At 46.5% G+C, this 23812-nt stretch overlaps 3 protein-coding genes across 4 annotated transcripts; all 3 read left to right on the top strand.

Annotated features, from left to right (window-relative positions):
* Positions 1-1133: 1133 nt before the first annotated feature.
* On the top strand, positions 1134-6558 carry PSMC1 (proteasome 26S subunit, ATPase 1). The gene is made up of 11 exons (XM_078858134.1): positions 1134-1206; positions 1778-1831; positions 2082-2178; positions 2340-2464; positions 2858-3043; positions 3237-3365; positions 3600-3696; positions 3876-4065; positions 5161-5312; positions 5727-5881; positions 6121-6558. Exons 1-11 carry the CDS (start codon positions 1204-1206, stop codon positions 6253-6255), a joined length of 1323 nt encoding a protein of 440 aa, XP_078714260.1. The 5' UTR covers positions 1134-1203; the 3' UTR covers positions 6256-6558.
* A 2371-nt stretch (positions 6559-8929) lies between these two features.
* Positions 8930-14667, top strand: LOC144933410 (cilia- and flagella-associated protein 36-like). 2 transcript variants are annotated; one of them, XM_078858136.1, is made up of 10 exons: positions 8930-9116; positions 9227-9291; positions 10064-10165; positions 10793-10907; positions 11283-11373; positions 11639-11777; positions 11934-12051; positions 12136-12326; positions 12549-12704; positions 13450-14667. In XM_078858136.1, the coding sequence occupies exons 1-10, from the start codon at positions 9023-9025 to the stop codon at positions 13534-13536; spliced, it is 1158 nt and encodes a 385-aa protein (XP_078714262.1). In that variant the 5' UTR covers positions 8930-9022; the 3' UTR covers positions 13537-14667. The 2 variants fall into 2 exon arrangements, with proteins under 2 accessions (XP_078714262.1, XP_078714261.1); XM_078858135.1 differs by having other exon boundaries at positions 11931-12051; positions 13450-14665.
* A 2612-nt stretch (positions 14668-17279) lies between these two features.
* Positions 17280-23143, top strand: SNX15 (sorting nexin 15). Its single transcript, XM_078858137.1, has 7 exons — positions 17280-17511; positions 18996-19031; positions 19272-19392; positions 19862-19977; positions 20273-20567; positions 20888-21154; positions 21355-23143. The coding sequence occupies exons 1-7, from the start codon at positions 17407-17409 to the stop codon at positions 21414-21416; spliced, it is 1002 nt and encodes a 333-aa protein (XP_078714263.1). The 5' UTR covers positions 17280-17406; the 3' UTR covers positions 21417-23143.
* The last annotated feature ends 669 nt before the right edge of the window (positions 23144-23812 follow it).

Consider the following 23812-nt stretch of genomic DNA (forward strand, 5'->3'; position numbering starts at 1 on the left):
ACTGGAGGTATGCACTTTTAAATCATCCAGATTGAAAACGAACTTCTCTTATAACTACTTTTTGTGTTGAGTTGGCTACGTACGGTGCGACAGAAGTTCAACAACAGCCATAACGTACAACATATAGAACCACAGAGCGTGGGCAAACGTTGGCGCTGGCTCTGGCTGCATTTTCTGCACATCAGCTGTGTTGAGATTAGATTTAAGTGAATGACGTCATATACAAAGACGAGCTTTGGCAGCACGTTGAGGCGGGTAAGCGTGATGACATCATCCCTGTGCATTCTGCCCTGTTGATGACGTCATCGCGTCGAAGCCGCAGCCGTTCCTTAAGGGAACGATGACGTCAGGCGGAAATGAATTTCAAAATATAAATGAATACCAATATAATACCAATAAAACGCGAGTCGTTCATCCGGAAGATTGTGACTTAGATTGGTTTATAGTTTTTATTTGGAGAAAGGCGACAATTTTCCGTGAATGTCTTCGGCAAGAGAAGCATTTTTAAATCCTTTATATTAAGTTCACTTGCTTGCGTGCTTGCTTGCTTACGACCGTGCAAATCTTTCGGTCGTTTTTTAACCCACTTCCCGTGATCCAATCGAGTTGACATTTTCCACACAGACTCGTTGTGCGAGACAATTAATGTTCGTGAAAAAAAATTCCCAATATTTTACACTTTTTAGTCAAATTTTTTTTATTTTACAGTGTAAGAGCCCAGAGCGTAACCCCTCCACAGGCCGTGGCGGAGTAGCGCAGTTTGTAGCGCCCGCGCTTCCCATGCCAAAGGTCGCGGGATCGATCCCCGCGTCCTCCACAGGCGAATATATTTTTAAATCCTTTATATTAAGTTCGCTGCCACGCATTATAAAGGATTTATAGTGAAAAACTTTGTTTTTACGGGTTATACTTATTTATTTTTGTCCAACGAAATACAGAGCGTTGCGGACGGACACGCGCATTCCATTTACAGAAGTACAATTTAAGAACCGAGATGGGTCTGAAGCCTGCGTTGTGACAGTCGGTGGGACCCAAACAACCGCTGTCGAGAAGACATTGCGTCATTCCCACAATGCCGTCATCGCGTTACAGACATCCGGTGAACGAATGCCCGTGACGTCATCGCGTCGTGACGTCATTCAGAGCTCTCCCCGCGTGACGTCATCTCCCCCTCCGTGTGCTTGGCAGATCGAGTGGAGCGCCATGGTGAGTGGAGCGCCTCGGCCCTCCTCCGGGCCCTCACGGGCTGTGGCCTGGCTCGTTGCTTCTCTGTGTCGTGATGTCGTGGGCTTGGGTTCATCTGGGTCGCGTTGTCGTCGGTTCTGCTCCGGTTTGCGCTGTGTGAGATGGCGCCCTGCCGCCTGCGAGCGAGCGAGGAGGAGCCCGGCGCAAGGCCTCGCGCTTTAGCTGAATCACGGCCCCGGGCCCGAGGGGGGAGAGAGACGGCGATGTGTGTGGGGTCGTGTCCAGAGTGACGCGGGCCCAGTGTGTGAAGTTGTTTCTAGTTAATCGTGGCCTTGTGTATAGAGGGATGTGTAGGATTTTGGACAGAATAATGATGAGAACTTGTAGTTATTGTGCAGTTGTGGGCTTGTGTCTTGAATGATGTGCGGCCGGTGTTGGCTTGTGTTTAGTGTGATGCATATATAGTCTGATGCGTGTCTAGAGCGATGTGTTTTTGGCTTTTGTATTGAGTGTCGGGGTTGTGGTGGTGTGAGGCGGGCAGCGTCTCGCACTGTCGAGTGAGTTGTGCCTTTCTGCGTCTTTCTGTGCGCAGGGGCAGAGCCAGTCAGGAGCGCCCGGGTCCGGTGGTGGGAAGAAGGATGACAAGGTAATTGGTGCTTAGGAATCAAACTTATGCCCTCACGCATTAGCTTGGTGTAATGCCCAGAGTGGGTGATGCTGAGGTAGTGAGAGTGTCAGTGTTTTGGTGAATGTATTATGTCGAGCGTTTGTTGTGGTGGCTGAGTGTTGTGGTGAAGGTGTGGTGAGAGCATTGTTGTGGTGAAGGTGTGGTGAGAGCATTGTCGTGGTAGAAGAAGTCCCGTGTGTGACATGTGGTGATGTCCCCGATGCCACAGGAGAAAAAGAAGAAGTATGAGCCGCCAGTGCCAACGCGCGTGGGCAAAAAGAAGAAGAAGGTGAAGGGGCCAGATGCTGCCAACAAACTTCCACAAGGTCTGCTTGGGTCATCACCATTGCATGAGTGTTCTTGTCGTGATGGGTCATGAGTTTAATCCTCTCATCGCAGCCAACAGACGCAGTAATTGGCCTGCATCCCATAGTGTGAAAGGATCGTGTAAGTATCAATGTGCTCTCGCATGTATTTTTTGGCGCAGTAACTCCACACACCTACTGCCGCCTGAAATTGTTGAAGTTGGAACGTATCAAGGATTACCTGCTCATGGAGGAGGAGTTCATCCGCAATCAGGAACGTCTCAAACCCCAGGAGGAGAAGCAAGAGGTGCGGTATCTCCGGTCTCAGGACATCACTTGCGCAGCTCCCGCTTGTAAAATTAGTCTAAATTTTATCGTCACAACCATACAACTGCTTTATCGATGTTGCCGTGATGCTGTAGATATCTTTCAGAAAACGTGTAACCTGTCTTGGTGTCATTTTGTTACTACGCATTTCGAGTACGAGATGAGAAGTCGGATATTACAATCCATTAGCTAACTTACTGGGATGTGCACTCTTAAGTTCAGTAGGCTTGTATCACTAGTGAGTGCTTAAGTGCTATAAGAACCACTCATCAGGGCATCATCCAACAGTGGTTTGACAAAAGGGCTGTCAACACATAGTAAAGAGGCACTTCCAGCGACAGTGATTTAATCAAGTTTTCTGTTGTGAGTGCAGGAGGAGCGGTCAAAGGTGGACGACCTCCGTGGTTCACCCATGTCTGTTGGCACACTGGAGGAAATCATTGACGACAACCATGCCATCGTGTCGACTTCTGTGGGCTCTGAGCACTACGTCTCCATCCTTTCCTTTGTTGATAAGGACCTGCTGGAGCCTGGATGCTCTGTGCTGCTCAACCACAAGGTTTGAGGCTGTTCTGCTTTCAGTGATGGGGTTATTTGGCTCTCCTTCCACGCTGCAGGGGAGGGCAGATTAGGCATAGGCCTGTTCATGAAGACATTTGCTTAATGCTGCTTTAGAAGGAAATTTTTATTGCATTTTTTATTTAATGTATGTAAAGTACATGGAGTGATGTGATGTTTGTGTGGCTGTACAGGTGCACGCTGTAGTTGGCGTGCTGAGCGATGACACAGACCCACTGGTGACTGTCATGAAGCTGGAGAAGGCACCACAGGAATCGTATGCTGACATCGGAGGGCTCGATGCACAGATTCAGGAGATCAAGGCATGTCACTTCTTGTCGACACAAACATGAAGGGATACTAGTACTTCAATATCCTTATTGTGAAGGGGCAATGGTTAATAAGTGGTGAATGAGTATATATCTCATTAGCAGTCCTCAGCAGGTTCTGTTATCAGGACTATCGAAAATAAAGCAATATTTAGCAATTGTATCACTGAGTGGTGTATACGACATGAACACGTTTGAGAATCCGTTGCCTTGAACTTTGTGCGGCAGGAGTCTGTGGAGTTGCCACTAACCCACCCGGAGTATTATGAAGAGATGGGCATCAAACCTCCGAAGGGAGTCATCCTGTATGGCGCGCCTGGTACAGGTGAGAGGTTGCATTACTGCATTGGTGCTGTGAAATTAGCATAATATGATGTACACACACTTCTGGCATAATGGGCAGTGCATTGTATGCAGTGCTGTGCCATTGCATCTGCTAGTATTTGAGGAGTTGGTCGGTTTGGTATATTGAGTGTGACAATTGTTCCTTGTGTGGGGCTACAGGCAAGACACTGCTGGCAAAAGCGGTGGCCAACCAGACATCGGCGACATTCCTGCGTGTTGTGGGCTCTGAGCTCATCCAAAAATACCTGGGCGATGGACCCAAGCTGGTCCGTGAGCTGTTCCGTGTGGCCGAAGAGCACGCACCCTCTATCGTCTTCATCGATGAGATCGACGCCATTGGCACCAAAAGGTGGCTGCTGTCCCACACAGACTCATGATGACTGAACCCAGCACAACTCTTTGACTGCAGCCTCTCCTTCACTTCACCACCTACACCCACGTGTGCTGATGCATTCCTTCAGCAGCACTGCATTGCTCTGTACCAGAAAATGGCTTTTAAAAAAATCTATAGTTTTCAGTAATTACTAAACATAATATAGCTTTGTTTTTGTATAGGATGGGGATGATGTATTAACTTCTTGTAGAATTAAGCATTTTGTGAACAACAATTACTGAAAAACAAAAAGAGGTCCACAACACCATTTATTTTTATACAATTTCCCACAATTACGGTATACTTTTCCATGGAATTATCTGTTTCAACTCAACCCATCTTGATTACCACCACCATCAACATAACTATTAACATGATCCTTAACATAAACATTTTGATTAACATAAAACGGTGAGGTCAGCTGATATTGAGATAGAGATGGGTTAAGGAGATTTTGATAACATCCCAATTTAGTCTTTCATTAATATCATCACTCCTATCACGATTACATATGTCATGTTGCTATGATCACAGTTATCAGCACTACTGTCATCACTATCATCACCATAATTTCCATCGGCACCACTACCAATGTACCAGGGTCACTAAATTGAGTACCCCTTTTTGGTATCGCCCTTTGGGAGTTTAAATGTATTTTAATTGCTTTTTGGAAACATTTAATATATTGTGAAGTTTTTATTTGATAACTACATCCTAAGTGGCTCAGTCCTTAAAATGTGTTAATATATGTTCATCAAATTAATGGCGGGGGGGTGGGTGCTCGTAGCATAGTTATTGCACCGAGCTATGAAACGGATGACATGAATACATTTCCTGGCCGGGGCTGAATTCAGTTGAGTAATATGAACTCGTCCTGGCCCCTCTCCCCCACCACTAATTGTCACTGACCGGCATGGGTAGTTCATAAGCTAGGTGCAGTGGTTGGAGATAAGATGTTACATAACCAACACTTGCAGTACTTAAACCACTATTAAAAACCTACACCTGCCTGTGTTGTAGAGTACATGCGCACTGTTGTCGTGTAACCTTCGTTGTGTGCTCGTAATTTAGGTATGACTCCAACTCTGGCGGCGAGCGGGAAATCCAGCGCACCATGCTGGAGCTCCTCAACCAGCTTGACGGCTTCGACTCGCGCGGAGACGTCAAAGTCATCATGGCCACCAACCGCATAGAGACGCTTGACCCTGCACTCATTCGCCCAGGTGCTGTGTTCCTCTACCCCATCTCTCTTTATGAACACCCATTACACTCGAGAATTTTAACCAGTTTCATGCGTAAGAGGTTTGCTAATTGCTGAAAGAAAATAACGTTTTTTTGGCCTATGGGTCCTCCACATAGAACAAGTGATCAAGGTTGGTGTTGGTTTACCCAGTCACTTTGATACCACGGAAACAATGATTGATTTGCTCCCCATCCTTCTCAGTAAATTAATTCACCCCTCATATTGCACATTCCACTTCTGTTTTCCCTCATCCATCATCTCTTGTCAGCCTGTTATCACACATTGATTTTACCACTACACTTTGCTTCTTCCACGTGCTTTTTGCAGTGTTTCAAGCACAGGCACAGCCTTGTATTGCCATTAATGTTTACTTTTTGTTATTATATCTGTGTAGGCCGTATCGACCGTAAGATTGAGTTTCCTCTGCCGGATGAGAAGACAAAGCGCCGTATCTTCTCAATACACACGAGCCGTATGACCTTGGCAGATGACGTAACCTTGGAGGACCTCATCATGTCCAAAGATGACCTCTCTGGAGCTGACATCAAGGTGAGCCTTCAACCCGAAACACCCTTTGACAAAGTTTAGTATTTGAGGGTCTTCCCAATTTTCATCTTGATTTTCCCCCGAAATGTCTTAAACCATTTGTGCCCCTGTGCACAGACTGGCAATCCTTTACACTCTCGCATGCTCGCTTGCACGTGTGCGGAAGCACATCATTATTAAGTTCATGTGGGCCGGGTGTGGTGCTGGTGTGGTGCTAACGATGTTGAATTTTGTTTGCACAGGCCATTTGTACTGAGGCTGGACTCATGGCCCTGCGGGAGAGGCGTATGAAGGTGACCAATGAGGACTTCAAGAAGTCAAAGGAGAATGTGCTGTACCGCAAGCAGGAGGGCACCCCTGAGGGGCTGTATCTGTGATGTCAGCACAGCACAGCTGTCTTGTTTTTTCTTCGTTCACTCATTTGGCAGAGGACATTCAAATGTAACAATGTTTTGTAATGAATGCCAAGTAGCTAAAAGTTTGAAATGTAATAGTCTAGTGTTCAACAAAATTTGAGGTGTGTTGTATGCAAGACTGTAAGAATAACAATTTAGCAGTGTATCCTGGCTTGATAAATTACAATCCCCGATGTACCGTACATGCACATGCCAGTGTTTTGTGTTTTTTTGTTCAGCGCTGGCTGACATTTCATTCAATGTCAATAAAGATGTAAAACTACACTGAATTCATAGTGCATTCATAGTCAATAGAGGAATGTTGGACACATTACTGCAGAACTTCACGATATCATGTTTTTTTTTAAAGAATATATTCAGGTGATAAGTAAAAAATATATATATTTGATGTGTGTGGGCTGGCTTCGAGGAAAAATACCTTAAACATACTTTTGGAATATCTGCCATCAGTTCAGTGATGTATCTTTTAAGTAGGGTCAAACACGAATCTTAAAATCGGTTCTTTTAACACATTGCCAAAGTCAGAAATCGGTAGGTCTACTCTAGTGGAATTTTAATACAGACATTGGCACGTGCGGATATACAATCTGCACGGCAGCAGGCCTGGATTACCGCGTGGAACATTTGTTCTTGTTTCTCGGTTATAAAGGTAAAGATTCATCCCTACAATTGCTTGCTCTCGCCACTGCTTGTGGAAACACCTGCTGGGAGGATATCCGGAGTCTCGAGGGTAATATGTCAATTATTCAACACTGACCAGACTAAAAGGTGATTCGATAGACATTTTTACATGTGCGGCAAACCAGTAACCGATTTTTACTGTTACATTTCACTGTACAATTACAGGTAATGCAAAAAAAGCATTTAACGAACCTCATTTTTTACTATATCAGTTCATGTAACTTTCACCTGAAGGCTTTCAGACACCTACGTCCTCTCATCTCCACTGAAATTGCCAACACATTGGCATGTTGCATAGTTGGATCTCGCCTTGACTATTGCAATTCCGTCCTAGTCCGGACCTCCGCTGGCAACCTAAAGAAACTTCAAAGACTACAAAACAACCTGGCACGTGTCGTCATTGCCCACACTCATCCCTGTCTCGACTCACTCGCCTGTCTCCGTGCCCTCAACTGGCTACCCATCGCCAGTAGGGTCACATACAAGATCGCCTGCCTCTGCCACGATGCCTTCATACCTGCCTGCCCGCCGTACCTTTCTTCATTATTGACAACTTGCAGCTCAGCACACAGCAGATGCCTGCGCAGCGTGACTCATGACCTCTTGATACCAAGATCCAGGATGGTCACGTCTATGCGCCGCTTCTCGGTGGCAGCCCCAACAGTCTGGAACGATATCCCTCTGCACATTCGCAGCATCACCTCAATTGCCTCCTTCAAGAGAGACTTAAAAACTCACCTCTCTAACCATGCTTTCGAGCAACTCTGAGCTTGGCTCCGCGCCTCTGAGTTGCGGCCATTACGTCCGCAAATTTGCTCGCGTTATAAATTTAATTATTATTATTAATTTGTATGCAGTCATTGAATTTGACAATATAGGGTCTAAACGGTGATTTGTTTTTCCCTGAAGTCATGCTAAAGTCGTCAGAAAGTGTGGGAGAGTCCGGGATGCAGTCGAGGTTAATTTGGACCGGCAGACTGGGCCACGGCGGTGTTGGAAATGAAATAGTGGACTAGTGCAAGAGTGAAATAGTGCAATGGTGTTCACACTTAACTGCAGTACAATATTGTAGCCCATCAGCATATCCACACTTCGAGGCAATATTCAGCAGAATTTCTTTAACCAAGACAAAAACTCTGCAATATTATTTTGTGGCAAGCCTTAAGGTCCAGTTAATTTCACTGCGTGTGACTGCAAGCAACGCACAATGCTTGTATATGTTGCAACTCGGCAGTGTTTGTTTAACGAGCCTGCAGGTTGCTGAGACCACGGTTTATTTGCTTATAAACATGCAACTACCGATGGCCGAAACATTATTTTGATGTGGTGGGGATGGGGGGGGGGGTGTTGTGGGGGTGGTGGTGGTGGGAGGGTGGTGGAGGGCGGAGGAGCGACGCTCACAACAACGAGCGAAGCACCGGGTGGCTAAAGCACAGCAAGTTGGTACAGTAGGGGGCACAGGTGGTGCATCAGCCAGTCATCTCGGTCATCTCAGTCAGTCGACCCATGGCACCTGCTGGGTCTGCCCCGTGACCTCCTGCCAGCGGGCGTTCGACACTTCACGTGGCCTCAAGGTGCACTTGGCCTGGCACAAGCGTCGTGGTGACGTCACCGCCACTTAGTGGCGAATGGCGGTTGTAGTTGGTGGGGTGGTGGTGGGGGGGTGGTGGTGGTGGGGGGGGTGGTGGGGTGGCGGTGGGGGTGGTGGTGGGGGGCAGGCGACTTGCGGGGCAGCGCTGTGACGCCGTGCGGCTCGACTCGATCCCTTCCCCCGCCACGCGGGGGCGTCTCTCGAGCGGCGGCGGCGGCGCGCCCCGAGCCGGGAGCGAATTCAGGGGGAGGCGCGGCCCAGGGGCGGGGCCACACGGGGGGGGGGGGGGCACACGAGGGGGCGGGGCCACACGGGGGGGGGGGGGCACACGAGGGGGCGGGGCCATACGGGGGGGGGCGGGGCCACACGGGGGGTAGGTGGGACCCACCTGGACGTGCGGGAACGTGGGGAATCCGAGTGGAGGTGACCGAGGTGGTTGGGGACTCGGGCCCTGCCATGGTGGACTGGGTGCTCGACAGCGTCGTGGGCTTCCTGAGGAGCCCGCGATGGGACGAGCCGATTCGCCGCTTCATGGAGCTGGAGTGCTCGGGTAGGGGCGAGCGAGCGAGGGACATGGAAAGTAGTCGGGACACACGGGGACTTGGGATGGAGACGACGGGGGGGTGGGGGGTAACGTTCACGCGGTCTCTGTGTCTGCAGTTTTTCAGCCCGGAGAGGAGAACCCCCTGTGTCTGAGCGACATCCACGGGCAGTATCGCGACGTGGTGAGTGAAAAGACAAAGATCCTCCGGCTTAGACTGTTGTTGGGGCACACGATGGGGTGGGTGGCCAAGCGGGCACCATCATCACCGTCAGCACAACCGCAGTAAAACTGAGCCAACCATCAACAAGCATTAACATCGACACAATTACAGTAACAGTATCAAAACAAGCATCTTCATCACCACCAACAACATCACTAAAATCACAGCTAACACTGTAGCGACCACCACCGCAGTAAATCTGCACCAGCCATCTTCAACGTCAACAACATCAACATCGCTATAATAACAGTAACTATACCAACCATTTTCAACACCATCAACATCATCACTACAATCAGAGTAGCACTGCACCACAGGAACAGATCATCATCACCGTCAGAATCACAGCACCATCAAGATCATCATCACAGGAACACAGTAACATCAACATCACAGTAAAACAACACCGTCAGTAACATCATCACCATAGTAACATCCACGGGCAGTACCGTATAGTGGTGAGAGCGTATTAACACAATTATCACCGTCAACAAAATTAACACGATCATGGTTACCAGCTATTGTGGGCCCACTGTGGGATGAAGGTCTCCCATCTCCATCCCACACGATGCCACAATCCTATTCGCAAATCGCCACCCACTTCCACTGTTCCATTGGCATCTACACCATCACCAGCACTACCACCAATCGTCTTCATTTCACCGTCTGCATTTTATTTTAATCCCCGTGTGGTTTGTTTTTGACGTTGCACTGTGCATCTGGATGTGTGTAGGTGGGTGATCTGCTGGATGAATACTGCGAGGAGGTCGGCATTTCAGAAGAGGCTTTCCTGGAAGCCTGTAATCGAGCTCTTTCCCACGGTGACCTCTCACAGGTGGTCACCGACACGGACGTTTACATGGAAAGACTGAGAGCCACATTGTGACTCGGCGAAAATACTTGTGGCTAAAGACTCGGTTCAGTAACTGGGAGGACTGGGTTATTGATGTGAATTAAACGTACAGTCCATAATAGACGATTTTGGGGTTTAAATCACGTAAATATAAACGTGTCATTTGATTTAAAGCTTTCGTGACTGCAGGGATTCATATTCATGGTTCTTTCGGTAAAGTCACGTAGAAGGGAAATGATATAAAACAATAAACGTCGTGAGAATTTTAATTGTTTTATATTTATATTATTTTATTATTTCCCTTCTACGTGACTTTACCGAAAGAACCAAGAATATAAACGTGTAGTTAAACCCACCACCAATTGACACGGCCAATTAGTAAGGTTTGTCACTTGAAAAAAATCATGCCAATTAGTTACTAGTTCAGCACACCGCTTGTGTGTTGGAGAGTAAACCCACATATACGACGTTTCGTCGGTAATTAACCAAAACAACTACTATGGAAAATATTGATCGCGAAAGCCGATGTGTTAACTACACTTACCCTGGTGATAATGGAACAATTGGGCAATGTTTGTGATTGCGCTTATTCCTTTAACCGAACCACAGAGTGCGTTCAAGCCGGTGTGGGCTGCTGAGGATTTTGTTGTCTTCAAAGAGCTGATGGTGGAGAAGAACCTGGAGATGCAGGGCCGTGCCTTGAATGACATAGTCCAGCACCAAGGTAGCCTTAAGGCCAGTCTGCATGTTTGATCTAAAGTGGCTAAAGGATTATGCTTTTGTAAATAAGCAGCCTGCAGTAAGTGGGCGTGTTCATCCTTTTACAAAAATGTACCAAAGGAAAATATTAACTTGGTTGTCCCACTGTGCAATAGTTGTAACTGAAGAATATATTCCAACTTGACATTCCTAACCCATCTTGGCAGTTTTGGAAAAGTATATATATCTTGCTGTTGTTGCCTTCATTTTGAAAGAGTTTGCTGCTGTACTGTACATTAGCTTAGCACTGATTTATAAAATTTCATGACACGCGGTTAGCATTAAATTCCAGATGTGGTTGTGTGATGATGGCTGCAACTGGTTCTTGTTGTACTGGTAGGGGTGCTGCCAGACTGCCTCCTGGAAGGCGGGGAGGATGCGGTGTCTATGCTGGAGCGCCGTGAGGCCGAGTCTCTCCACGAAGCCCTCAGGTGTGGCCAGCATGGCCAGTGTGTTAGATCACATGGTCTCATATGGTCGATGTTAAAGAAAATTTTATTCACGTGTTTACATGTAACAGGGGCTTTTGCCCTTGGATATATGCACATATATAGCAATACTAGTCGACATGAAATTAGTTATGTTTTGCGAATTATGCATTATGTAGAAAATATTACAAGTGATTCTCTCCTCCACTGGGCTTTATGCAGATAGGTTTTCTTTTCATGGACAGTGTAAACATGCTTGCTTGTGCAGGCTTTCCAAGGAGGAGTATGAACAGGAGCTGCTAAGAAGACGGCTGGGAAGCATAGCTGCCGAGGAGAAGCCCAGAGCGACAACAGAGGGCCCAGCTCTCCTCCCAGATGTTCCCGGCAGCACGGCTGGCCCTCGGCAGGTTTGCTGACGCACACTGCTCACGTTTTGCGTGTTGGTTTTCATGCCTATGTCTTATTGGATCTGTGTGTTTATTGTTATAAATGACTCTGAATACGTGTTTGATTATTGCGTGTTTACTTTATTTGTAACAAATGAGAAATGTGTGATACAGCAGGGGACAGTGGATGCTGCACTGGTGGAAGGTGCCACGACAAAAAATGGAGGGAAGAGTGAGGATTTTGTTGCAGCACAAGCTGCTGCCACTGCAAACCTGGGGGACAAGATACAAGGCAGTAAGTGACTTATTTACATCAGCACCCATGTTTGATCTTTACAGTTTGGCTCGCCTATGTACTGTTTGGTTTGATATGGACCAGATGGCTGTAGCATTGGACCAGAGAGAAAGGCCCTGCGCCCTTTGCGCTCCTACCCGCGGAGCACTCAGCTGGACGTTGTGGCCTCTGTTGGAGATGGGCCACCTGATGGGGGACATTCACAGCAGCAACTGAGCAATGAAGACACATCCAACAGCAGAGTTGTGACATCTCAGTCCAGAAACGAAGACACAGTGAGCCTTGTTTGCACCTTCCCCATATCCTGACATTAAATATATAAAACATACGGCATTCAGCCACAGGTTGCCTTTTTGTATTGTATTAATGTATAAATCATGTTCTATATTATAGTGAGAGGTTATGAGTTATGCATGCTTGTGTATGTTGTGGTGATTGTTAAGTTTTCCGGTGGCTACAAACTGATAGAATCGGTGTGTTTACTTGCCGTAATGCAGGACCAGTCGACATTATGTGAGGAGGAGATAGCAAAGAGGAGGATGTATCTGGAGCAGCAGAGAGACCGGCTCAGATCGGCACAAAGGTCTGAGGAGACGGGGCGGCCCCTGGATGAGGAGACCGGCAGTGCCTCTGGCACACAGGCAGAGTTCCAGGCAAGGGGTCCCAGACTTCACATGACACCCAGTTTGTTAATGTTCACATTACCATAGCTGCCTCCACAAGTGTCCCACCATGCCCAAGTCAATATGAATGTAGTTCTGTAAATCTTGACTTAAAGCTTTCGTGACTGCAGGAATTCATATTCTTGGGTCTTTCGGTAATGTCACGTAGATAAGTTCAAAGAAAATAACACAAAGAACAAAAAACTACGATGTTCCGATCGCAACACAAGCGGTCGTCTTCCTGAAGACGAAAAGTCGTAGTATTTTGTTATTTTTGTTATTCTCTTTGAACCTATCCATGTGACTTTACTGAAAGACCCAAGAATATGTAGTTCTGTAATTAAGTAGGTTTGTATGCTTCAGACACCATATCCTCCAATCTGAATGTAGAAACAAAGCAAAGTAAACTTGACTGTCTAGTTGGGTGAAAATAAACAATACACTACACCACAAATAACCTCAGTCCTTATGCTTCAGGGTTTGTTAAGAGGACTTGTATATCTAAATTAGATTTGGTGAAGCATGTTTTAAGCAATATCTGTTTAACACTGGCTTATAATGTGCACATGCTTTAGCCATCTATACATTCTGAGTTCAGATTTTGATTCGTTTTGGACCACCTTACCCTCAGCTGTGATTCCAGAAGCCAATAAGCATTAATCAGCAGACCTTCCTATTACAAGAGACTATGAAGTATGGCTGGTGAGTCAGAGCAGTGCCATCTCTTCATTTGCAGGAGCTTCCTGAGGAGGAGAAGAAAGCACTTCAGAGACGGAGGCTGCTCGCAGAGACCCTGAAGAGAGAAGTTCTTCACAAGGACTGATCAATGCCCTCATCTTTATTGTATCTTGAAGTATATTGATCTGAATCCAATACTATATTTATGAAATTCTCGTCTCGAGGGATAACATTTGTGTTTCATTTGATATACAGTGTATGCTGAAGGAGGTTGTTCTACTTAATGTACTTGTTAAACTTGTGTCCATGCTAATAATTTAGCTTCATAATTTCCACATTCTGAGATATATTTTATATACAAGCCTGAATTTGATATCAGCGATACTACTGCAGATATGTCATATTCAACTGTTTATATAACAGCTTCTTCATGTAGTCTGTATTGTATATTTTGATATGAAAAGTTGAGATTCAATTTCTTCCAAATGCAATTTTTGTAATTCGCCATTTATACTTGATTTATTTTATACTCGCTGTATATCCTACTAGTATAATTGTATATTTTGACTGAATGATCTAGATGTGACAATGGTGCTGTCGAGTGCGCTCATCATTTAATTTCAAATGTACCTCATGTCATTGCACCTAAAGGCTAATGCAAAATAGCTTAACGTGAACTAAATGCCCACAGATATAGAAACATAAATAAGTAGACAATACACCTTTACCATATTGTCTTTCCATGAAAAATCTGAAGTTTACTTTTACACATTTCATCGGCGACATGGCCTTCTGGGAGTGCATTTTATCAGCTGCATTGGTTTAATAAAAGCAAACTGGACACGTTTTGGCATTCAGTTTCTCATGAACCAATTACTCTACTCGAGAAAAAAGAATAAATGTAAACATAGAAACATAACATCAGTATGTTTTCTCATAAAGTGCACAAGTCCTCGTTTATAACTAATTTAAAATGCTTTGGCAAAGTTCGGTGCCATTTTAGGAAAGGAACACCGCAGTTCTGGTGTTGGTGTGATGTACGTGAACAACTTTCGATTACTGGATGTAAGAGTGCACAGGCAGGTATGGCTGGAATAAGGTGGATAAATATAATGATCTTGTAATTATGAAATAACTTGAATCGAATGACCAGTACTCTACAGGGTGGTTCAGATGTCTCGTGATCCCCAATCAATTGATCCAGAACATTTTTCCCCTTTGCATATACATTTTTGTTTTAAATAAACCTTATTTTTAAACATTACGTTATAGAGAATTACATGGGGTCACAAGACATCTGGACCACTAATGTTTTCATGGTTGTAAATAAATAACCAGTATACATCTCAGGGGAAGATGAGTTTCATTGCTTCCATTTGAAATAAATTTAGAGCCACACGACGCACAAATTGAAAGCACCTGGTCTGTTTGGCAGAGGTGTGGACTCGAGTCATGTGACTTGGACTCGAGTCAGACTCGAGTCATGAATTTGATGACTTGCGACTCGACTTGGACTTGCATAACAATGACTTTGTCCCACCTATGAGATGTGGACTCGAGTCATGTGACTTGGACTCGAGTCAGACTCGAGTCATGAATTTGATGACTTGCGACTCGACTTGGACTTGCATAACAATGACTTTGTCCCACCTCTGCTGTTTGGACATAACGAATTGCAATATGCAAGGGTGAGTGTGAAACTCTAGCATTAACATATCCACATCTATCCCTACACAATCAAGTTCCAACGAAACCAGGTCACGTTAACACGACTAGATCTAGGAAGAGCACGGTTACAGTAACCCATGGGTTCCCGAGTGGTCAATCGCTTTTGGCCTGCCAAGGTTCAGTGAGAAGATTATTCCCGCACCTCTGGTTAGCATGGTTGGTGACGTACGGTGCGAACGAAGTTCAACAAACTTACATGATCAAGGCTAAATGACAGTAAAAAAAAAACAAATTTTATCCGGATAATCCCATGAGATGGAATATCATAAGGACGTCCAATTTCTCAAGTGGCGTACAATGAAATTGATATGAATATAAAATTAAAACTTATCAGGAGTGTGGAGCGTGCAGTCCTTGACACTGGATTTGGCTGATGTGTGATGGTGGGGATGAAAGGACAACATCTGGGTTTTTGTTGGATGTGGTTCTATCACCAGCGTCGGTGCAGGTAATGGGACCAACACTTAGAAGGGTGGCTGAAAGAGCCCTCGAAACTGTAGAGGAGTCGTACAACCCTAGCTGCCACTGCTATCCAGTGGCCTGAAATCAAATATAAAGCTATAGATGACCAATGCGAGAAATTATCATGTATTTTGATTATAGTGTGCTCCTACTACTATTGTTCCTCCTATTATGGATTGACTCATGCAGCTTGCGAAGGATGCTATGTTTAGTAATATATGTTATGTATGTCGGCATGTCGCTATTGTAAACTTTCAATCACATTTCTTATGATCACTGTTACATTGTTTTTATATCATTTTTGTAACGTCTAGAAAGGTTTAGATTAGTCTGATTTTTTTATGTAGTATAGAGTTATACTTGAAATTTTAATCTATATTGTATTATGATTGTTACTTTGATCTAACATCAAAATGAGATTTTTTTTTTGCACATTTTTGTACGCAGCATAAACAAATGGTGCTTTTTCTGGAATATGTTATTGTTTTTGTAGGGGATGTTTCAATTTGCGTACAGTAAATGTTAAATGTATCTTGTAATTTAATTGTTTGTTGCGGTTGCACCCGAATCAAGAGCCCAATGCCTCACAGGGTTATTCCAAATAAATTAAACTGAAAATTAGCCCAGAGTCGTGGCTTCTGGGTTAATATGTATAGGTCATCAGTGGTTTGTTTCGTAAGACACTTTGACTGAACGTTTGCCTTGGTTTATCATTGAAAGCGGTAAATGTCTCGGGGAAATTACTTCTACAATTGTATTCAACCAGCCACAGACCATCATATAACCTCCTGTTCGTGGCTTTTGCGTCCACATCTGCAGATCTTCTCGTATCTAAGTCGCATTGTCGCTTGGTCTCCATCTCTGTTCCCATCTTCCCGTGCCCCACGTCCCCTTATCCAGGGACCTGTCGATGTTTCTCGTGTCCCTTCATCCCCGTGTCGTCCTGTCTCTGTGTATCTGTGTATATGTGTCTGTGTATCCGTGTGTCTGTGTGTCCGTGTCACTAATGAAGTCCCCGTGTCTCCGAGGGAGGGTTCCGCGTCTCCGGATCACGTCCCATCGAGGGAGTCCCCGTGTCCCGCAGTAAGTCCCCGTGTCTCCACGTCCAGTGTCACCGAGTGAGTCCACGTGTCTCCATGTCCCGTGTCCCCCAGGAAGTCCCCAAGTCTCCGGGTCCCCGTGTCTCCACGTTCCGTGTCTCCACGTCCCGTGTCCCCCGGGAAGTCCCCAAGTCTCCACGTCCAGTGTCTCCGTGTCCCCGTGTCATTTGAGGAAGTACCACCTGTCCCGCAGTAAGTCCCCGTGTCTCCGCGTCCCGTGTCACTTGAGGAAGTCCCCGTGTCTCCACGTCCCGTGTCACTTGAGGAAGTCACCGTGTCTCCGGGTCCCCGTGTCCCCCAGGACGTCCCCGTGTCCCCGTGTCTCTACGTCCAGTGTCACCGAGGGAGTCCCCGTGTCTCCGGGTCCCCGTGTCTCCAAGTGAGTTCCCGTGTCTGCACGTCCAGTGTCTCCGTGTCTCCACGTCCCGGGTCCCCGTGTCTCCACGTCCAGTGTCCTCGGGTACCGTGTCACTGAGGAAATCCCCGTGTCTCCACGTCCCCGTGTCTCCGAGTGAGTCCCCGTGTCTCCACGTCCCGTGTCCCCCGGGAAGTCCCCGTGTCTCCACGTCCAGTGTCCTCGGGTCCCCGTGTCACTGAGGAAGTCCCCGTGTCTCCGCGGGAGGGTGACCGACCCCCCGTGCTCTGCTGAAGCCTCCGCATCGCTGAGGCAGCAGCCGCCGCCGGATAAAGAACAATAAGAAGAGTACGAAGAGGCGCTGATCGCGATGCCGCACAGAGGGGCAGAGAAGGAGCCTCTCAGCCGCTTCTATTCGGTGTCCGAGCCGCGGCTCCACGAGCGCGGGCACACGGAGTACAAAGTCACGGCGCGGGTGAGCGGCCTCGGCACCCCCCCATCACCACCACCACCCCCTGCCGCCTGGCAGCGCTCTCCCCCGGCAGCGCCACTAGGCCAGGCCGAGGCTCCGGCTCGCGTGGGCCACGCGGGGTTGGGGCCTACAGCGATGGTGTACGCGCGTTGTTAATGTCGTTGTTATTGTTGTTGTGCTTCGCTGTGATTAAGTCAGTGATGTGAATTATCCACCAGCTGTGTTATTTGACGCGAGTGATTCATGGGTTTAGATTTAATTTCAGCTCTGGGCTACCACTCGCGGTTGCCACCTGTACGGGTTTGACCAGAATAGTCTGGGAATTTGTTAAATCTTAAAGCTTTCGTGACTTTAGGAATTTATATTCTTGGGTCTTTCGGTAAAGTCACGTCGATAGGTGAACTACGACGTTTCGATCGCAACACAAGCGGTCTTCATCAGGAAGATCGGGATGATGAGGACCGCTTGTGTTGCGATTGAAACGTCTGGGAATTGGTGTTTGTGTTCATGTGACGATGATTACATGTGTACCGGGACCTGGTGGGATTGTGTTACCTTTACAGTATTACGGGCATAAATATATACCGGGTTGGCTGTGTGTAAGAAGTCGCAACCCGAGCTGAATGTCGTCTGCGTAATCTTGCCTGGGATGCCGTTTCTACCTCCGCTTACTGACGATTACTCGAGTTTCTGTGGTCGATTACACCCAAACGGGACGTTCTTTTGTTGAACTAAGGACGTCGTTGGATAAAGGTGGAGGCAACATGGTACTGAGGCTTCACAGAAGCGCGTTACTACGGTAGAGCACTTTGCCTGTTCATTATGAACGTGCTGTGGTGCTGTGCTGTCCATCACGAATGCGGACATTGCACCTGGGGCCAGCCAATGTTTACAGCCCGAAAGGCTTCAGTCAACTTTTGTAGTTGCCAATTTCAGTTTAATTTATTTGGTGTAGCCCTGTGAGCCATTCGGCTCTTGAATCAGGTGCAACCGCAACAAACAAAAAACAAAAACATGAACAAGAAAACATCTTAAAGTGACTATGTGACTAAGTGTAAACAGAAAATCCACGAAAAGACAGCAAAATATTGCAGAAAAAGCACCGTACACCAACGCTGTGTGCAAAAATCCCAGTGGGATGCAAGTCAAACAACAACAACAACCACAAGACAACTTAGATTAAGGCCATGAGTCTAACTCCGTACTACAACATACAAACAAACATGTCCAATGAGGCTAACTGAAGCCTTGGCACTATCCCTGACACTGGCAGGCCGGGAAGGAGGGCTCTAAGCAAGGGTTGTCACCTTTCTCCACAGACGACGAGATTTAGTGCACGACGAGTTGCCACCCTTTCCACACACTCAACCCCTTTCGTATTTCTCAGTCGGCCTCGGTCTGTCAGAACTGTGTAGTAGGCAGTAATGTGTTCAGTTAAATGTATTCCTAGCCTCAAATATTATTAACGTGTAACTTATCTTCCACAGATTGTGCCCAGGAAACATCCAGAGAAGATTTCAGAGGTATATTTTTTTTACAGTGTACATTTTCAACACCATCGTCATGAGTTCATGGATATGTAAATATCCACTGCTGGATGAAGCTCGCCCCACCCCAAACCATTGCCATCTCTCATCGTTTCCCGATCCGACAATTCATACAGCTCCAGCACACTAACAGTTTTTTTTGTAAGTAGCAACTTGTGTGGAGTGTGTGCTGGGTGGACTCACGGATGTGACATGGCTGCTTGTGCATGAGTGCAGACCGTGGTTTGGAAGCGCTACAGCGACTTCAAGAAGTTGCACCGCGACCTGGCCTACATCCACCGCAACCTCTTCCGCCGCTCAGAGGAGTTTCCTGCTTTTGCGAAGCCCACAATATTTGGTGAGAAAGCAACCTTTAGCACAGCGCCGTTGCTACCGCAGTCTTTGATCACATATATGTTTGTGATTGCTGTAGTGTTCTATTTATGCTGCTATCTTAATTGCATAAAGTACAAATCCTTTATGATAGGTTCATTTTAATGTCTGCCATTCACCATTGAACTTGGCGATTAAGATTGTTTACTTGGCTCTGAAATAGATGTTTTTAATCCCTCATCCCTTCTTCCCCACTGTTCCTTCGTCCGATACGGATGCGTTTGTGGCTTACTTAATTGAAGCAACTCTTGCTTACTCTCACAGCCATGTAAAACTTACACCACTACAATTGTTTCATCTCCGTGAATTTCTCATACAGAAATGCATTAACGCTAAGTGATTTGCGAGACAATAACACCCGCTACGACCTTCATGCTAGAGGTTGATCGTGTGCCCTGTGCGGGTAATGAGTGGCGGTGGGGCTGTGTGTGGAGGTCGCTTCGAGGCGGCCGTGCTTGAGGAGCGGCGCGCGAGTGCCGAGATGCTGCTGCGCTTCGCTGCCACCGTGCCGGCGCTCTACAACAGCCAGCAGCTCAAGGACTTCCTGGAGGTGATGCCGCATGCGTTTGCCAGAAGCAGGCATTAGCTGTGTATCAAGAAAAATCAAACTGCTAAGATTTTTACTTGAAGTCAAATTGAACTTTTAAAAACAGTACGTTTTTTTTTATGTTGTACACATACTAGAGACCGAAGATACAGTTTATGTTACATAGCCTAAAGTGTTGACTACCAAATCACACAACAAAAGCTTCCATTCGCAAATAAGTGACACATACACATGTGAAAACACGAATATGTTATCAGTATATACCCCAAATGTATGTGCATTTTTTTTTATCTATCAGGGAGGCCATAGCTATGAGTTAGGAGAATCTGCTTCTCTGCCATCTCTGCCCGAACCACTGCTGCCTTTACCGGGCATCGATTCCCCGCCATCCACTCCGCCGCTGCCTGCCAACACCACCATGCCACCTGTACTCCAGCCCTCACACAGTGCGTCATCAGCTGTTAGCCAGCCTCAAGTTGCAGATGAGGACTTGGATCTGCTGGATGGCCTCACCTCCAGGCTGTCTGTGAGCGGAGTAGAAGATTGTGTCATCTCCACGGATCTATGTCTAGACGAGGCGGGACCTCCATATGGTGAGGAGGCTCCTGCTGCCAAATATATATTTTAATTAAGGGGTGTTTTATTAACGAGAAATAGCAAGATTGTTGGCATGTATCGGTGCATTGGAAAGGTTTATACAATTTTCTGTTGTATAATAGGACATATAATTATCAGCAATGATCTCTCCACTGCTGGATGAAGGCCCTCTCAAGGCCGTTACCATCTCATTATGCTGTGACGTAATAATGCACCTAGCACGTGGATGTGAGCTGATTAAATATTATAAAATAGAATGATATTTAAACAATATTCTAATTTCATGTATGGTTGCATGTTGGCTTTGATACCACAGACACAGCCCCAGTCATGACCACACTAGATATGAAGATTGAGGCACCAGGAGAGGGACAGGGCCTGCATGAAGAAGAGAAGATGGAGGACGCCCAGGGGCAATACAAAGGGGGTAGAGGCATGGACGAGAGAGAAAGTGAGAACGAAAGTGAGAACAAAAGTGAGAAGAGTGAGGATGTTGGTGCTATGGATCCCAGCTTGGCCTCTATTCCTGTGGCTGGACTTTCCCAACATGAGTTGGAGTTGTTTGACCCCTGTGCCAAGTCAGGTTTGTTATGCACAATATACACTTGGGTGTCTGCTACACAATAACATCACCTGACTCAGAACTGTCAAGCAACCTCCAAATATATGAATTGGAAATACTCTGTTATTTGATTGGCCTTGTCTTGGTCTTGGTGAAGTCTTTGTTGCTGCCCGGTTGAAATGATGTAACATGCAATTGTGTGGGCATTTGCCTTTTAACAGGAGAGGAGGACGGAGATTGGTTTGCTGAGCTGCTCGAAGATGACGTCCTTCACGGCGTTTAGATTTTGCCAAACGGCACATCGCTTCTGACTATGCACGGATGTGACTTATTCCAGTGAACAAGCCTTGCCTTTCAAGGACTACATAAAGGCTTGGATTAGTTCACTTTCTTCTGATTGGCCAGCATTCTATACACTGGTTAGATGAACATTTAAAGGCATGTGGTGCACAATGTGTCACCAGCATTGCAACCAGTGCATGCAGGATGTCTAAATGAGTAATGCTTCTGTAAAGAAATGGTGATGAGGAATTCCTTGCGGTGGGGACTTTTGAGAGGTGTGGACCGGGGTGCGCGCTGCTGGTCTCTGCAGAACCTGCCCAGCTGCTGGGCACCAGTGCAAGGCCAGGAGATCAAAGAAGACGACCTCCTTGGCTCGATGTTGATATGTTCCTCGCGTTCTGCAGCTTCTCATGCTCGCCGTCCATACACTGTGGCATGACAAGTTAGCACAACCAAAAAGCCCTTGGTACTGATGGCTCCATGATGAATCTCTGGTTAGGAGAATATGGAGAGTATGAGACTTAAGTGACTGCATTGGGCAGGATTACTGGTTCTTACTCTTTTGTTTTTTCGGTAAAGTCACGTAAGTAATGTTACCTACATGACTTTACCGAAAAAAACAAAGTACGAATCCTTGCAGTCACGAAAGCTTCAAATCTAGAATTGCTGGTTCTTGCTGAGTGCTTGAAGCCACTGGGGTGCGAGGTGTACGTCAGCCAGGTGTTTTCCATGTTGTCTTTAAAGCTGCTAAAACTCGTAAGTATGCACGGAAAATAGTGCTGAGCAACCTGAATAAACACAGTACAGTGACAGTGCATAAGAGCACCGCACGGAGGAAGTGGTTGTCGCTTGTGTGCACGTGTGTGACGTGGACAAGGCGGTGGAAAGTCGTGGTGACTGTTAAGCAGCACTGCAAGACTCATCGCGGAATTAAAATCATGGTTATTTGCGTGCGTCTCGCGGGGTTTCACACACTAATTGTATAAAAGTGCACTGGGTTGTCCCGTGTAGTAACCGTACCCTGTGTTTAGTTTGTTATCCTCCCCGCGCACCTCCGATTAGCACAGTTTTGGCTGCGTACTTTGCCAAAAAAGTTCAACATACAATACACTAGGGTGAAGATAAATAATTTAAATTCAATACACTTTTCCTGATTAAAAGATTACAATCTGCTCCTGGGCAAGTGCTAGGTGGATTGCTGCATCTCAGAATCGTGAGAGATGCGGATGGCTTGGAAAGGCCTTCATCCAGCAGTGGATTGGTCGTGGATGATCATGGTGAAATAACCAAGTAAAAACAAGGTTGATAAACTGACGATACATGTAGGTGGGAAACCACTGGCTCACACTTGCATACTGTATCCTGCATTTCGGAGAATTATTCAAGGTGGACTGAGACGACAATATTGCAATGTTCAACTCAAGGGGTGAAGGAAACTCCCCCGCGTTATGTTGAGTAGCGGGTACTGTGGGAAGCATGTGGTGTGCCGTGGCGTTTCGAGATAGACGTGCACGTGCACTCGCGTCCTGTTTTACGTGCAGTTTTAGGGATTTTCCACACCATCGGGTGTATGCTAATGTGATATTGATGTTGCGTGTGTGGGACGTGTGGCGTTTCGAGCGTGGGTTACGTGGAGCAGTCATCCGTGCGTGACCCCACACGGCTCCTCCCCAGCTGATGTGCCGGGTTCACGCCGTTCATGCCCGTGCACTTCAATAAAGTACACAGCTGTTACGAGCGAGTCTTTCTTCCGTGTAACCGGGCCACCTTTGTGAATGCCGCCAGCAGTTCGGTTTTCCCTACTCATTTACAACACTGTACGGTAATTACAGATCCGCGCTTGTGGAGGCGAGCGGGTGGCTCGTCCTATGTAGCGTGACCTTGTTTAGGGGGGGACAATAAACATTGAGGGGTAGAGGATCGACAGGGGTTGTCAAAGTTCTATGTTAGAGAAAGGGGTTTCAGCCGGTCCTACATTGTCGTCTTTTGGTTTCACACGTAGACTTTCGTGACCAATATACATGAAGGGGTTGGATCGCGTATGTGTCAAACCCGCAACCACCCGAAATGTACAATTGTACAATTACATTTGCAAATGTCGGTTTACTCTCCAACACACCGGTGTGCTGAACTACTAAGGAATTGCCTGTTTTGTTTACATGTCAAACACCTTGCTAATAAGCTGTCGGGTGGTTGCGGGTTTCACGACATTTATCTTTACGCGACGATCTAACCCAACAACAACAACAAAAAAACCTGGATTTTATTCATGAGCCCACGCTCAGACTTCACGTGATAGCGTCGGCAGGAGGGAGAGCGTTTAGTTCCCTCTACTGAAGGCCACCACGTGGACCGGAGCGTGGGGCTTATTGAAAAAAACCCAACGTGGTCGATGTC

This window comes from Lampetra fluviatilis, chromosome 7 (genome assembly GCF_964198595.1).
Source record: "Lampetra fluviatilis chromosome 7, kcLamFluv1.1, whole genome shotgun sequence".
NCBI lineage: Eukaryota > Metazoa > Chordata > Hyperoartia > Petromyzontiformes > Petromyzontidae > Lampetra > Lampetra fluviatilis.